Here is a 15,025-nt window from a genome sequence, read left to right on the forward strand (position 1 = left end):
TTGTACAGCAAGCAAGAGAAAAACCAAAAGCAAATGTAGGAGAAAATAGGGCATAACCACATAAAATAATATTATATATAATGACATGTTATACTCACTGGATCTGGAGCCACAGGAAGGAGATATCTGACCAGATGGGCAAGTGCACATATTTGGCCTCGAACAAAATCCATCTCCACAGGAATGCCGGCAAATGGCTGTCAACAAACCAGAGGGCCGTTAGCACAAGAGTCGGACGGAGCCTGCCACTCAGGGAGCTTTCCTCCTGCTGAAGGGCACGGAGGTCCGGTGCTGAAGCTCCTGCCTGCTAACTGGAAGGTGGGTGGTTCAATCCTGGCCGTCATTCCCCAGGAGAAAGATGTGGCAATGTGCTTGCACAAAGACTTGCAGCCTTGGGGACACTCCTTCAGGGTCTCTACAAGTCACAAGCAACCCGTCGCCAATGGGTTAAGTTTAGTCTGGGTCATCTTGATAGGGACCGAACAGGAGGGCTTTTCTCCCAAGGAGTAGCTGGGTGGGTTCCATTAACAGCACTTAGCACGGCCCCTTTCCCTAAAGAATGCCCCCCCCCCTCCAAAGGATGTTTTGAGCCTTTTGATTGGTTGAACCCTGGTGGAAATGTGAGGGAAAGCTGAGAACAAGGGATAAGAGTCACTGAACTCTCAATCCAGAGTTCATGTACCCAGGAGACTTGTTCTACAGATGCATGACCGTGAGACCTAAGGTCAAACATCATCATGACATTGTCCATGATGAGCCTGAAAGCCCATGTCTCCTAGTCAGCTTGTTGCTGTCATGGTTTCGTGTGTTGTTTAGTCTATTTTCAACTCATAGCTACTCTATGTGACAACACAGAACGGCCCCATAGCGTTTCCAAGGCGGTCCATTTTTATAGAAGCAAACAGCCACATCTGTATCCCATAGAGCAGCTGGTGGATCCGAACCACTTACCTTGTGGTTAACAGCTGAGTCATTTACCACTGCACTGACACGGCTCCCGTATAAATACTAGTATAAATGCTAGAAAACCCTGTGTAGTTCTATGCTGACCTTCTGGGTTGCTACGGGTCTGAATCAATGCCACAGCGATGGGTTTGCAACCTTTTCTTCAAATCCCTACATACCTTGCACGAGAAACATAAGCAATGCTAAAAGACTACTCTGGACAGAAAGCGCACTGAACTCTCAAAGGCTCTTAGGATGCAAGTTGCAAACCATTATGAAATAAGCTGTCGGAGGATCCGAAAAATACTGGTTTCAATGCAGGCAGGCCGTGCTTCCCAGATTACCCTACAGGACACTGGAAGAAGTGGTCATGTTGTGGGGTTAATTCAGAGAACCCCGAGAGCCCTCTCATAGTCTCTCGCGTAGTCGCTCACCAGCAAGTCTTGAAATCAATCCCAGCAATCCAAATGAATAAGTTGCGTTCTGATCACAATCGAGAAATACAGAAAGGACGAACTCTTTCAGGTCGACCAAAACAAAAACTGGCTGAAATACACTCTTGTTCCCCATCCGCCTCTCCTGGCCAACTTAACGAGGGTGGTAAGAGCCCTTTATGGATATTCATATCTAAATTTTACCTATTATGCTTTTCTGAAGCCTGGACATGATTTGGTAGATACAAAAACTCACTTCAATTCTATAGCGACTTATAGGACAGAGGAGAACTGCCCCCGTGAGTTTCCAAAATTGTAAATCTTTATGGGAATAGAAAGCCTCCTCTTTCTCCCTCTCAGCCATTGTTGGGTTTGAACTGCTGACCTTGCAAACAGCAGCCCAACACGTAACCTGCTCCACCACCTTTTGTGGGTACAAAAGGTACAAGAGCTCCTTTTGTGGGTACAAAAGTGTATGGCGGACATATTCCTCAACTAGTTGGACCTGGTATCCTCACTAATTACATTTACAGGAGAGTCTGGGAATCTGGAAGTCTGCTAGAGCAGCAGACGCCATATAGGAATCTCTGGTCCTGCTGGGGTTCTTCTATGGTCTTCTAGAGAAGCGCGGATGGCATCAACCACAAGGTGAACAGTTCAAAACTACCACCCATCCCTCAGGAAAAAGACAGGTCCTTTTCTCCTTCCATATAAACGTCTAGTCTCAGAAACCCACAGGGCCAGTTCTCCCTGTCCTATAGGGAGTCAATGGCAGCGAGGAAGTCATCCAGCCCAAGTCCTCATTTGGTGTTCCTTTCCCTGTGCCGAGCAGTGAGAGCTGATGTTGACCTCAACCACCCGAATCCAGTCAATGTACCAGATACGGGCAGTCTTGCCAATGCAGCTAGAAAGTACCATAGGGAAAGCCTATTGCAATAAGATCCAGGCACAACGTACTCATATGTACATGATACACAACTTCTAGAAAACTGTCCCTGGGACTCTATGCCCTATAACTCAAACAGCTTCTAAAAAGGAAGTCATGTCATTACACTATGATAGTGGTTGGACCAAGCTAAGGTCTTCTCTCATCTGGATTCAGAAGAAGTGGGACAGTTTAGAGCAGGGAGGTTCGCTCTTCTATGAACATAGGCATGGAATGCAGCTCCCAAGGACCCAACTATTAGGAGTCACCACACCACCAAACCCCACCAAGGGAGAAGATGCGGACTAACTGCTGGTCTCTACTTACGGACAATACACTGGTTCCCGCCAGGTAAGGTTTTCCAGCCAGGGCAGCAGTAGGCATTATAACGTGATCCGCAGACATTGGGTCTGAAACAAACAAACAAACAAACAGAAGAGTTGAGTTTTCAAAGTTTCTTAAAAGAAAAGGAAACTAGCCCTAAGTTAAAGGAGCAGAAAGAATCTCTGCTGATAGAGGAAAAGTAAATTCTTGGACTTGATGCGGACTGTGTACTTTGGGACGCTTAATGCATTGATAGCAAAAAACTAAACCCATTACGGTCAAGTCAACTCCAACTCCACATATCGGGGAGTAGAACTAAGCTCCTTGGGTTTGGGGTTGTTTGTTTTGTTGGTTTTGTTGTTGTTGTTGTGTTTAGCTTTAAACTTCACAGAAACAGATTGCCAGGCCTTCCTTCCACAACACTCCTGGGTGGGTTCAAACCATCAGACTTCTGCTTAGTCGCCAGAGAAGCTCATTTATACCACCAAGGGAGCATCATGTCACGACACCAAGAGAGAGAACCCCGAATGTCCCCTGTTCACATAGCCCACGAGGAAAGGAAAAATCAGAGATGCAAAAATAAAGTATATTTGATCCCAAAGCACAGACATTATAAAAATGTGTGACTCTACTTGAGTCTAAATGAACAACAAATAAACTTCATCCAGCATGGTTAAGAAATATTATAACATAATCTACTGCAACAAACCAAACCAAACTCACAGCCATCAAGACGATATCATCTCAATACGACCCCATGTATTTACTGTACAATGGATGTTAGGTTTCAACTCTGAAACGGATTTGTTTGGGTTTGGGTTTTTTGTGGTGTTCTTTTTCTACTCTGTCAGTCCACCTCCAAAATGTCACCACATTCTTCTTTTCACCAGAATGACAGGAATGCAAACTCCGACTTCAGTCAGAAAAAAGTACAAATATGTAAATATTTCCTTAACACATGTTTGGAAGCACAGTTGATACAGGCAGTCCCAGGAAAATCAGAGCAATGTCACTCTGGGTTTCTTATTTGCAGACATTTCGCCACATGGCTTGGAGCAAAACCTCCATGCAGAATCCAGATGATCGGCATTGCACACCGGACCAGGGGAAGTGGGTAAAGATCTAGCAACTTCTACACTGAGACATGAAGATGAAACGCTAGAACACACAAAGACCCAAAAGAAGCCGTTCGTTTCAGTTGGCGAATGCAGAGAGCCTACGCACTGCTGCGAGTTGCTAGACTTCGGGAGCTGATAAGAGAGGTCAAAGCAATTTCACAATCAGTCCCAGGAACTGTGAGCTATAAATACTGTAGTCCCGCTGCCCTCTGAGCACAAGCCTTTGCAAACAACTATACACTAAAGTACATTTTCATTGGGGTAGTACACACACACACACACACACACACACACACACACACATTTTTTCTCCCTGTGTATGCAGGCTGGATAGAACAGCCCAGAGCCCTCCTCCACCTCCTCTTAATCCAGTGCAGGACACCAACCCCGTACAAGACTGAGTACAAGATAAGGTCACTACTCTTGTCCTTCTCTCCTGCCAGAGAACCCAGACCCTTTTTCTAGGCAAAATGTATACGTCAGGCCAACTGATGCTGAGGCCAGAAAAAAAATAAATAAAAAGGAAACAGAGAATGAGTCCTATGTCGACGATGTCCAATCGTTCACGTTCTTCTCCAAAGCCAGACAGAAAGCGACTAGACAGAGGCTTAATATGTGCATGAGGAGGGGCTTCTCATGTAGTGTATTTCTCTATGGCTGGCCAGGTCTGCATTGTGTGTGTGTGTGTGTGTATACACACATGGATAAATCAAAAAGTATTGCTACAAACTCATAGAAATGTTTATTGTCCAAAACTCAAAATGTGAAGCTCTTGTTCCTCAATAGATGCCCCTAGGTCTATACATCGCTGAAGGTAGTGTCTCCCTCTAACCCTCCCACGAAGAATCTTTTGATGGTGATCTGGAGACCCTCCAAGGGCTCAATCACGATGCTTTTAAAAGTTCTCATAAATTCTAGGAAACCAAAAGAGGCTTGAAGCGGCAAGGCTTCCCTTGAAGCTGAGGCCTGTGAGGCGGACGGACTAAGGTTTCCCAATGAAATGCTCATCGGACAGCCCAGGCTACCCTTGAAGAATGAACAGGTTTATTGCTGTGCTGGGAGAATTAAAAACAAAACTCCTTGGCACACAACTTCTCTGATCTTTTTTCACCACTTTGATAATCTTTAAAACGTTTTCATAATAAGCCCCGCAATCCTTCAGTGTTCTTCCAGAAGATCCATCAAGATTATTCTTCTGGAATTCCAAAGTACAGTGACCATACGCTGCTGAGCTGACCTCTCGACCTTGAATTTAACTGGCCCAGCAGATCCCTTCAGAAGCCAGTGTTTTGACTGGATTGTTTTGAAGGTACTTTAATGAGACCAAAGGGAAAAAAAAGTGGATTACTGAAAGAACAACTTATCTATAACTTATCTGCAACCATCCACTGATCATGGAAACATGTTTAAAGATCAAAGTGTGTATGAATTAGAAGTCATAGCAATACTTTCTGACTTAACCCCTTTGTTAGTCTGGGTAGAATAGAGAAACAAATTCATAGACACTCATATGTGTATAAGAGAGAGTTTTATACAAAGTGTAATTGTACATTAAGAAAGCATCCCAACCCAGTCCAGTCCATGCCCATATGTCCAATACTGACCTATAGAGCCCTCTTCCAACTCACGGAACACATGCAATGACACCGAGTACAGGACAATCACAGGCCAGTGGTAGAAAGTCGTTGGATCCAGTGGTAGTATAAGCGTCTCAGGGCTGGCAGGGGTCTCCACATGGCTTCTGTAGCACCCAGGGCTTCATCACAGTAGGCCCATGTGGCTTCTCCTCAGGGATGTCTTGCAGGGAGTCAGCCTTGTCAGTAGAGAGTCTCCACGGGAGTGAACCAAGAGAGAAGTGTCTCCCGCCTCCAAGGAGGAAATACAGGAGTTCCCAGAATTCTCAGGAGAAGGCCATGCCCACACAGAGGCCTCATTGGTTATATCTTGGCTGACAGACTAGACTCCACCCCTTCACCCTTAATCCTCTCAACTCCCAAATTGACACCAGATTATGTAACTACCACAACCCTCCTGTACATACACAGGCATACACATCCCAAAGATAATGGGCACAGAGATCTCCATTCATGACAAGGGTGATGAAAATACAAGGCAACATGGTTATCATCATGATAGAATCGGTCTCTGACCTAAATTAGCTACTTCGACAAAGGAAACATGAGATTGAGAAAGAAGGGAAGACTTTGCTTGAACTTATTAAATGGAACCTAATTTTTCTGTGTAAAATTTCACCTTACACACAATAAAATCTTACTTAAAAATTAAATAAGGTCTGGAGAATTGTATTACATATGTATGAATTGTGAAGTGTATTAAAGTAAGTGGTTATATCCCTGAGCCAAGAGAACACTGGGAGTTAGTTGTAAAGGCTGCTGAGATTGAAAGGGGGCCCTTGGGAGATGCAAATAATAAAGCATGTAACTACTAATCAAAAGGTTGACAGTTCAAATCCATCCAAAGGTACCTCAGACCAAGATGTGGCAAGCCTGGCCAAACACAGGCTGGGATAACAGGCAACTCTGGGTTCCTCCTTTGAAGAAGCCAGCCAGCCAACTTCTCCAACCTACTTCACACAGTTCTTAATACAAATAACCTCTTAACAGGGCACAGAGAATGACTAGTATGCTGGCTTGTGACAGCTTTATGTTTTCTCCCATCACCGGTGATTGTGATTCCATCCTGTTTTTTCTCCAAGTGTCTCTGTGTCTCCCTTCCACCATCATTGCTCTTCCCCACCCTCATTACCTCTCTGTCCTCTCTCTTTTCTTTTTGCCTCCTCTCTTCTCTCGCTTTCTTTATTCTCTATTTTCAGGTCACTTATAATCAAATATTCTACTCCCATCAGTCTGAAAAGCAATGTTTCCAAGATAGCGCAGCTCCCTTTCCTGTGTAGCCAGTAAATCCATTGCTGGTGTCCAACATAGTACAAGACTAATCACTTTATCCTCAAGCACAAACGAGTCCTTATCCTCAAGCGCAAGTATTGTAGCAGGTAGCCTGCTACCACACACGTTGGGCCCTGTGTTAGACAGAAAAATGAAAGTGACTAATACGGACACACCTGCACCAGAGGGTAACTTCTAATACCATCCTCCAATCAATAACGTCAGCGCTGGACATGGCTGATTCTAGGACCAGGACAGGGGAAAAACAAGATGAGCCTGGAGCATCTTGAAATGACACAAAGAAAAAATGCGCATAAAACTCACAAAACCCCCACAGTGATCTAGTACAGCCAAGGGACACAGGAGCCCACTGGAAGGGCTCCCAGTGGCAAAAGCTAAACAATTCAAGCAACAAAAGTCACAAAGCAGTGGTTAAGACACAGTCTCAGGAGTCCTGGTGTGTAGTGATTAGGCCATAAGGTTAGCAGTTCTAAACCACCAACTGCTCCCTAGGATGAAAGTAAGGCTTTCTACGTGTGTGAAGACTCATACCCTTGGAAATCGCCAGGGGCAGTTCTACCCTGTCCTATAGGATTGCTATAAGCCAGTCAGCTTAAGGACAGTGAGTTTATGTAGGGTCAATACCACAAGCAAAATGCTTAACAGCAAGGTATGTCCAGGCCCTAAAGCAGTCCAGAACCAGGCCCTTTAACTTCACCATGCAGGGCAGATGCCAAAGGACACTGCCAAGGCATTTCTCCAAATCTCAGAATCCGTTTTAGACTGACAGCCAATTTACGTGCAATGGGAATCTTTTACGAGTGGTTGTGTGTGTGTGTGTGTGTGTGTGTGTGTGTGTGTGTGCTGTGTTCTTTGAAAGGGAAAAGAACTTAAAGCTCAGGAAGCCACAGGATGCACTGCACAGGGAATTCAGCACGGCACCATACAGAGCAGAAGTAGCACCGGAATTTACAGTCTGTCACTGTGAGTAGCAAGTGCGGGTTCCTGTGAATCACTGGGCGCTTCCTGTTTCCGAAGCTTACAATCCAACAATACTACAAACACAGGAGAGCCTTGGGGTGGCACAACATGTGAACACACTCAACTGTCAGCCAAAAAGCTGAGGGTCTGAGTCCACCCAGCAAAGCTTCCGAAGAAAGGCTCGATGATCTACTCCAGGACACCCGACAGAGCACCGTTGTCCACTAACACATAAGGGAGCACAAGGAATCAGAATCGCCTTGGCGGCAATTACATCAGAACACAGGGCTTGGCCCAGACAATTAGACTGCCCCTCACAGTTCTAAAGACAGTGACTGTCCCTGTTGCTTGCAGTCTGCAGTAGACCGCCTTCTCTCTAACAGAGGCAATCTGAGTCTGGCCTGCTGGCGTCACAACCCCGGGCCAGTTAGAATAAAAGGGGCTCCCATCTGAAGCTATAGAAGTAGGCGGGTCTGTGTATAAAGTCGGAGCGTTACTGTTCTGTCCTGTGAGGATGGGTGTTCATGGCTGAGGAGACGATTCCAACCTCATGGCAACCCCATCTGGGCAGACAAGAAGTGAGTTTTCAAGATGGTGATTTTGGGGAGCAGAGCACCACACTATTCTTGAGACAGCCCTTGATGGGTTCAAGCAGCCAACTTCTCAGCTAGTGGTCAAGTTCACACCGCCTGAGACGTCTTCTATAAGGGTTGTTGTTGTTGGTGGTGGTGGTCTATTGAGTGAACTGTGACTCACATCAACTCAAGGACAGAGAACTGCCCCCAGTGAGTTTTCCAGGCGATCATGTTTATGGGAGCAGACTGCCACATCGGTCTATTGCAGAGCAGCTGGTGGGTTTGAACTATCAACCTTTTGGTTAGCAGCTAAGCACTTAACATTACACCCCCAGGGCTCCTTGCTCACAAGTAGTAAGGGTTATCTTAAAATAGACATACACAGCCTGCTTGCACCTCAGGAGCCATGGAGAGGAGGTGGGCAAAGATAACACAGAAACTCAGGGAGCTTCCAAGGAGCTGCTTCCTGCACAAGCTCAAGGAGCATCCTGGCATCTTGTGGGATTGGGAGAGTCACTCCATTCATTCAATCTGAAACCAGGCTGTACCAGAAAGAGGTGACATTAAGATATCTCCAAAAAAAAAGTCATTCTGATATTATAATTGACACTTGGATGAATTTTATTGAATCAATAATTCATTCCTTAAAGTATTATCTAACCCATGTGACGTCACCCAGTAAATGCACCTGGCACACATATACCTGAATGCACACATATGTCTCAGAAAGAACACAAAACTCTCAGAAAGAAGCTCCTGGGACACTTCTTGACTCCACATTTCTCTCAGGAGTGTCTGAGTGTTCCACTGCTTTTCAGAGTCTTTCCTGAGTAATTGAAACTGAACTTGTTCCCATTGCTTACATAAAACGAGCATTCTAGTGGGGAGGGAGGGGGAGGGGAAAAAGGAAAATGAGCTAATTCCAGGAACCCAAGAGGAAAGCGAATTTTGAGAATGATGAGGGCAACAAACGTATAAGTGTGCTTTGCACAACTGATGTATGTATGGATTGTGATGAATTGTATGAGCCCCAATAAAACGATTAAAAAATAATAATAATACAATTTTTAAAAGAGCATTCTTAATAAAGAAATGCTGAAATGAAGATATAAACATTCACTTCTGAATGTTAAAATATCTGTAAATATTTTCCGCTTTCCATCCATGATCCAAAAATTGGCAGACTTTCCCCAAAGGCCCTGCCTGAAACTCCTTACTCTAAAATAAAAATAACAGAGTGTCTCCATCTGGATTCCTAAAAGGTGCTAGAATGAGGGCAGAAGAATGGATATTTGCATAATTATATTCTCTCCTTTCTGCTCCCCACAATCTCAGGCTCCTTGGGTGTGGATTTTGGACTGTGTTACAGCTCACATCCAAACCAACACACACGGTCATCAAATTGACTCCGACTCGGGGTGACCCTGTAGGACAGAGTAGAGCTGCCTTTTGGGGTTTCTGAGACAGTAACTCTTTATGGAAATAAACAGCCTCATCTGTCCCCCATGGAGCCCTTGGTGGGTTCAAACTGCTGACTTTGTGGTTAAGCAGCTCAAATCATAACCCACTATGCCACCAGGACCCCTTAATAACCCACATAGTTCATCTTCAATATTAGATAATTTCCCCAGGATTCTCAAAATCATAAAAACAGCTTAAAGCGGTTCAGAAAAAGCCGTCTTGGCAGCCTGACGGACATCATCCACTGTGAAGCACTGCGTATTCGAAACTAGGTGTACATCCTTCACAATATTCATAAACAGAAAATGAAAGAAAGCATTATTCCCATTTTGCCATCCTCACTAATTAATGAATCTCACCGATGGTTGCCAATGGTTACTAACGTCACAAAGAGCAAGACAAGCAGACATAACAGGTCTCCTTTGGGAAGTACACATAATACTTACAAAATCTTGCCAAAAAAGGAGAGTCTAAATTGGGTGAAAATTCTACCTCTAACTACCTATTCACCGGAAATAACAGGGCCAGATGAAAATGATAAGTGCCAGTCTCTTGAAATGTAGTCATCACTAGGCTGGGAGAATTGGTACAGCACTTAATTCAGTGTGGTCCAGGCACTGGCCAACTCCGGCACATAAACTATGTACTCCTGGTTTGTAATGATATAAGGAATGTACATCATCTCACAACCTACTTCGCTGAGAAAGGCTTGCAATGCAAAGGGTAGGGAAGGGTGTTGGGAAATAACCAGCATGCTCACTGGCATATGGATTTCCATTCCGGCACATGTTGCGCATCGTATCACCGACCGGTAACAGGCGGTTTGTAAACTGGCATTTTTAGTAGCATGATGTCACAGGAGATGATCTAGTTCTGTCAATAAATAAACTTCAAGGGGAAAAATGATAGAGATGCCATCTATAGCCTAAAAAATAATTAAGAAGCATGCAATGATAGAGGCTGTCTGTACATTAAAAATACTTGAGATCAATTGAAAAATGTGTCTCTTATTTGGACTGATTAGGATAACTGCCAAAAAAGTAATAAATATATGATCCAATCAAAGAAACAGGAACACAGGCGAGCTATTTTAGAGATGAAGAAAATAACATTGGTTTTAAATGGGACCCTGCGATTGTGTTTATGTTCTTTTATGGGTCTTTGTCATTTCGAGATACATACTGAGATATTTGCAAATGATGTTTCAGCAATTTATTTCAAAATAATCTGGCAGCGAAAAGAAGTAAATAAAACAAGATTGACAATTGGTAAGTGCTAACATTAGGACTTTGTTGTATTAGGCGCTCGAATTTTATATATATTTTAAATATTCTATAATAAACACACAAACTAACAGCAATAAGCTTTGCAGTAGCATCTGGCCTGTTCACCCCAACTCTCCTACAAGCTATCATGACACATTGGTATGTCCCTTCCCCTGACGAATCACCTCCATTAGTTACGCAACTCAACATTCCCGAGTGGCATGGGCCCCCCACCCCGCCACCCCGTTAGAGATTATGACAGTCCATCCCATCCCCAACACGCTTACCATTTGAAACAGAGACAAGCGGTAAGAACTCACCAAAAACGTTATGAATCTCCGGTATCCAGCTACAAATACCCTGCTTCCCCGAAAATAAGACAGTCTTATATTAATTTTTGTTCCCAAAGATGCACTAGGTCTTATTTTCAGGGGATGTCTTATTTTTCCATGAAGAAGAATGCGGTACACATTTATTGTTTATTGTTTTATTAAAAGAGACCTCACACTTCCTGTCTGCTCCGGCTGTGCTGACCAACAGTGAGCTGCGAGGTGACGCCCGCCGCTATGGTCCAGAGTCCAGAGTTACAGCAGCTTCAGGAGGCCTTATTTTCAGGGAGGTCTTGTTTTCGGGGGATGCCTTATATTTCAGCGAGAGGCAAAACTGTCAGTAGGTCTTATTTTGGGGGGATGTCTTACTTTCGGGGAAACAGGGTAACAATAATGTTCATTAGACAAGGATTCCAAGAACAAATGACTTAAGCAAAGCTAGGCAAATCACTAAGCATCGCACCTGGGAAGGATGGGTTCCCTCGGGCACAGCCATTACTGTTTGACAAGTTCATTTTCAGTGTGAGAGCTGCTCTCTCCCAGGACCGACACAAACCCAGAGACGAATGAGAGGGAGAGGAGAGGGCTGCACTCCCAGTGAGTCCTCCCCACAAATGGAAGCCTTCTCACAGTCATGGGAAACATAAAGAGACAGAAGGGAGTCATTGAACAAGAAACCTTGTACACAGTCAGACTCTTCCATGGGTGAGGATGTGTGGCTTAAAAGACTTCTTTTTAAAGAAGGACCCAAATACAAACAACTAAGAGAACCACCCCAAGGTCAGATCAGGCCTCATGATCTTCCTGTCAAAAGTCTGACAAAGTCCATATTAAGCTGGAATCCCTTAAAAGAAGAAAAACATTGCTTGCATGTTCTTGTAAAAATCGTGGAACTATTTCGAGACTTTAAAGAGAAAAGACGATGTTCTTATTGGAACTTCGTGTCTTTTCTCAATCAAAAGCAGAGGCGAAAACGTGCACCTGAGTTTTGTTTAGGTGAGTGGATTTATTTGTGTTTGCTTGCTTGCTTGTCTTATGTATTTGTGCTGTTGATTTTTAAAGTTTAACCATTTTAATGATAGTGATGGTAGTGTGGTTTATCCCCTTGGCCTCTTATCAGAGCCACCAGAGATAATAGGTCATATGGAAGTTTTTAATCATGAATAAAAAAATAACTTTTATCCATTCAAACCATTAATAGCATATATACCCATGTATACGCCAAGTTTTTATGCAGTTTCTGTGGTAAAACTAGGTGCATTGGCTGACATTCGGGTCGGCTTATGCTCAAGTGTCTATGGTACTCTGTTTGGGATACGGCTGTCTTAATTCTTACATTCTGGAAGCGAACAGAAGCAACCTCAACTCGTCAGCACTTATTGCCAATCACTTAACCAGAGGCTGGCATGTACAGAGCCATGGTAGAGGAACTTTATCCCAGGGTGGCCGAACTTACGATAATGCACACTTTGTTCCACTCCCCTAGAAGTTTGGTCGTTTAGCATCTTCCAGGGAAGTCAACTCTCATTAAAATCAAAAAAAATAGAAATCACTAAAAGGAACTGAAAAAATAAGATCTCCAATTTATGAAGCAAAATAAGTCATGGAAGCAAAATAATGTCTGAGAATCCCTTTGTACTGAGCATTATGCGCTGCATGGCAGGAGGCCAGAGGAGAATATTCGCTTGAGAAGCAAAGGCCAGGGCTCTTCCCAGCAGTGGCCAATCTGAGTCTGCCTGGCCCCAGATCATCCAGTGATGCCGTCCCAAAAGAACGCAGAGCAAACGGTGAGGACAAAATGAGTTGAAAGAGGGCTACCCCATGGCCACTGAGTTGATTCTGACTCACAACAACTGTGTTAAGACACAGCAGAACTGATCCTTTGGGTATTTGAGACTAAATCGTTATGGGAATAGAAAGTCTCATTTTCCTCCCTCGGAGCACATGGTGGGTTCAAACTGCTCATCTTTTGGTTGGCAGCCCAATACATAACCTGTTCTTACCACCAGAGCTCCTAAAGACGGGCTGGCCCTAGGAAAAAGGGAGCCCTCTCAATCTGGGTACAAGTTATTTTTCCCACCTGACCTCCCTCCCCCTTCATGGCTAACCAAAACTCTTTTCCTTAAGTATTCATTGGACATGGCTCAGACGAGGCTGACACATAGCTCAGCTCAAGCCTGGCTGCTAGAGAGTCCCAATGAATTGGCCAGTTCTTTGGCCAAAATAATGAGCAGATGACCATTAACAAGGTCAGAGCCTTCCAGATCCAATGGGAAAGAGTTTCTCTCTTGTCCTCTGCGATCCTGAGCAAAAAGGGTGGTGTGGTTTAGAGTTGCCAGTCGGCATCCTGTCAACCTGATCGTAACCAATTCCTCACTCTTGAAAGCGGCAATTAAAGCACATTTCAATAATGGCCAACCACCTAGCCACAAAACAGCCCCAACTCCAAAGGAATTAGGATTACTGCCAAAGAAAGTGGTTTTCCAGGCCGTCCTTCCACTTCCTACGATCTAAGAGCTTGTCACAGGGCTCTTAGAATAAAAGTGTTCACTGGTTACAGGAATATTTGCCAGATCTAACCATTCAAAAGAGAAAAATGTGATTTATTTTTTAAGGAGGAGTTGACAGACATGTTGTTGGGCAATAATTCTTAGCTTATTTCCCAATATAGGCAATTAAGGAGAAGGGAGAATTTAAAGAATAAATCTATACACAGCTTCTAGCCCTAAGCTCATCTTCTTGGGCAAGTTTCCATAAAATTGCATTTTAAAAAATGTTTTATGAAGTTCAAGTTTGCTTCCTACTTTTTCTGGAAATACAGTGAACCCTCACCACTTCGCGCTTCGACTTCCGCGGCTTCACTCTATCGCGGTTTTTGCGTAACAGCGCATGCTCTGTCATTACTGCCACTGATTGGCTCATACTGTACATGCTTCTGTCTGCATCGCTACGTATCGGAGCTACGTATCAGATGCATTTTTGCTTTTGTACAGTGTACTGTAATTGTTTGTGATTTTTAAGAAATTTTTATCTAAGCCCCATGATGGCTCCTAAACGAGCTGCTTCTTCTAAGCCTTCTGACAATAAAAATAAGCGCCAGAAGAAGATGCTCACCATCCAGGAAAAGGTAAAACTTTTGGATATAAGGAATCCTACTTCGCGGAATTTCATTTATCACGGTAGGGTCTAGAACCGATTAACCGCGATAAACGAGGGTTCACTGTCATCAGTTCCAAGAAGTGAAACTAGAGCCTGTGGTATCCAGATATTAAGTATTATTTAACATTTTGCTCTGCCATCAAATGGCAGTTTCTTTGTCAGGCTCCACTCCTCACTTTCCTTGTCTATAACAGCATGATCATCATTCCCATCATCCTAGCTAAGCATACCAGGCGCTGCATTAGGAACGTGTCTCAGGGCATCATCCTAGCTAAGCATACCAGGCGCTGCATTAGGAACGTGACAGACACTGTCTCAGGGCAACCTATAGGAGAACTAAATCTTAGACCATCCCAGAGAGGTGAGTATTATAATCCCATTTTAACATGAGGATGCTTAAAGTCCTGAAAGGTTAAGGAACTAATGCATTACAGGGTTCTTTCTCATAGGCAGAGGTACCAAGACTTGAACCTAGGGCTGTCTGTCTCCATGCTCCTAAGGCTCCCTGAAAACATAGCCAATGGTTGTGAGCATTCATTGACAATGACTGCTTGGGTCTTTTAAAACTATAGTCCTACAAGCAAAACCACTCTACACAGCTGC

The 15,025-nt window shown here is 44.0% G+C and overlaps 1 protein-coding gene across 1 annotated transcript in view; it reads right to left on the minus strand.

Moving 5' to 3' along the window:
- The window catches only part of FBN1 (fibrillin 1), a 221,103-nt gene extending 217,976 nt beyond the window's left edge, over positions 1-3,127 (minus strand). Inside the window, exons 1-3 of the mRNA XM_013006330.2 lie at positions 3,123-3,127; positions 2,632-2,714; positions 99-197 (exon numbers count right to left, since the gene is read on the minus strand). Coding sequence (XP_012861784.1) covers positions 99-197; positions 2,632-2,714; positions 3,123-3,127 — 187 coding nt within the window. The remainder of the gene's footprint in view (positions 1-98; positions 198-2,631; positions 2,715-3,122) is intronic.
- Between the last annotated feature and the right edge of the window lie 11,898 nt (positions 3,128-15,025).

This window comes from Echinops telfairi, unplaced genomic scaffold (assembly GCF_000313985.2).
Source record: "Echinops telfairi isolate 266 unplaced genomic scaffold, ASM31398v2 ScPeMD7_8;HRSCAF=38, whole genome shotgun sequence".
NCBI lineage: Eukaryota > Metazoa > Chordata > Mammalia > Afrosoricida > Tenrecidae > Echinops > Echinops telfairi.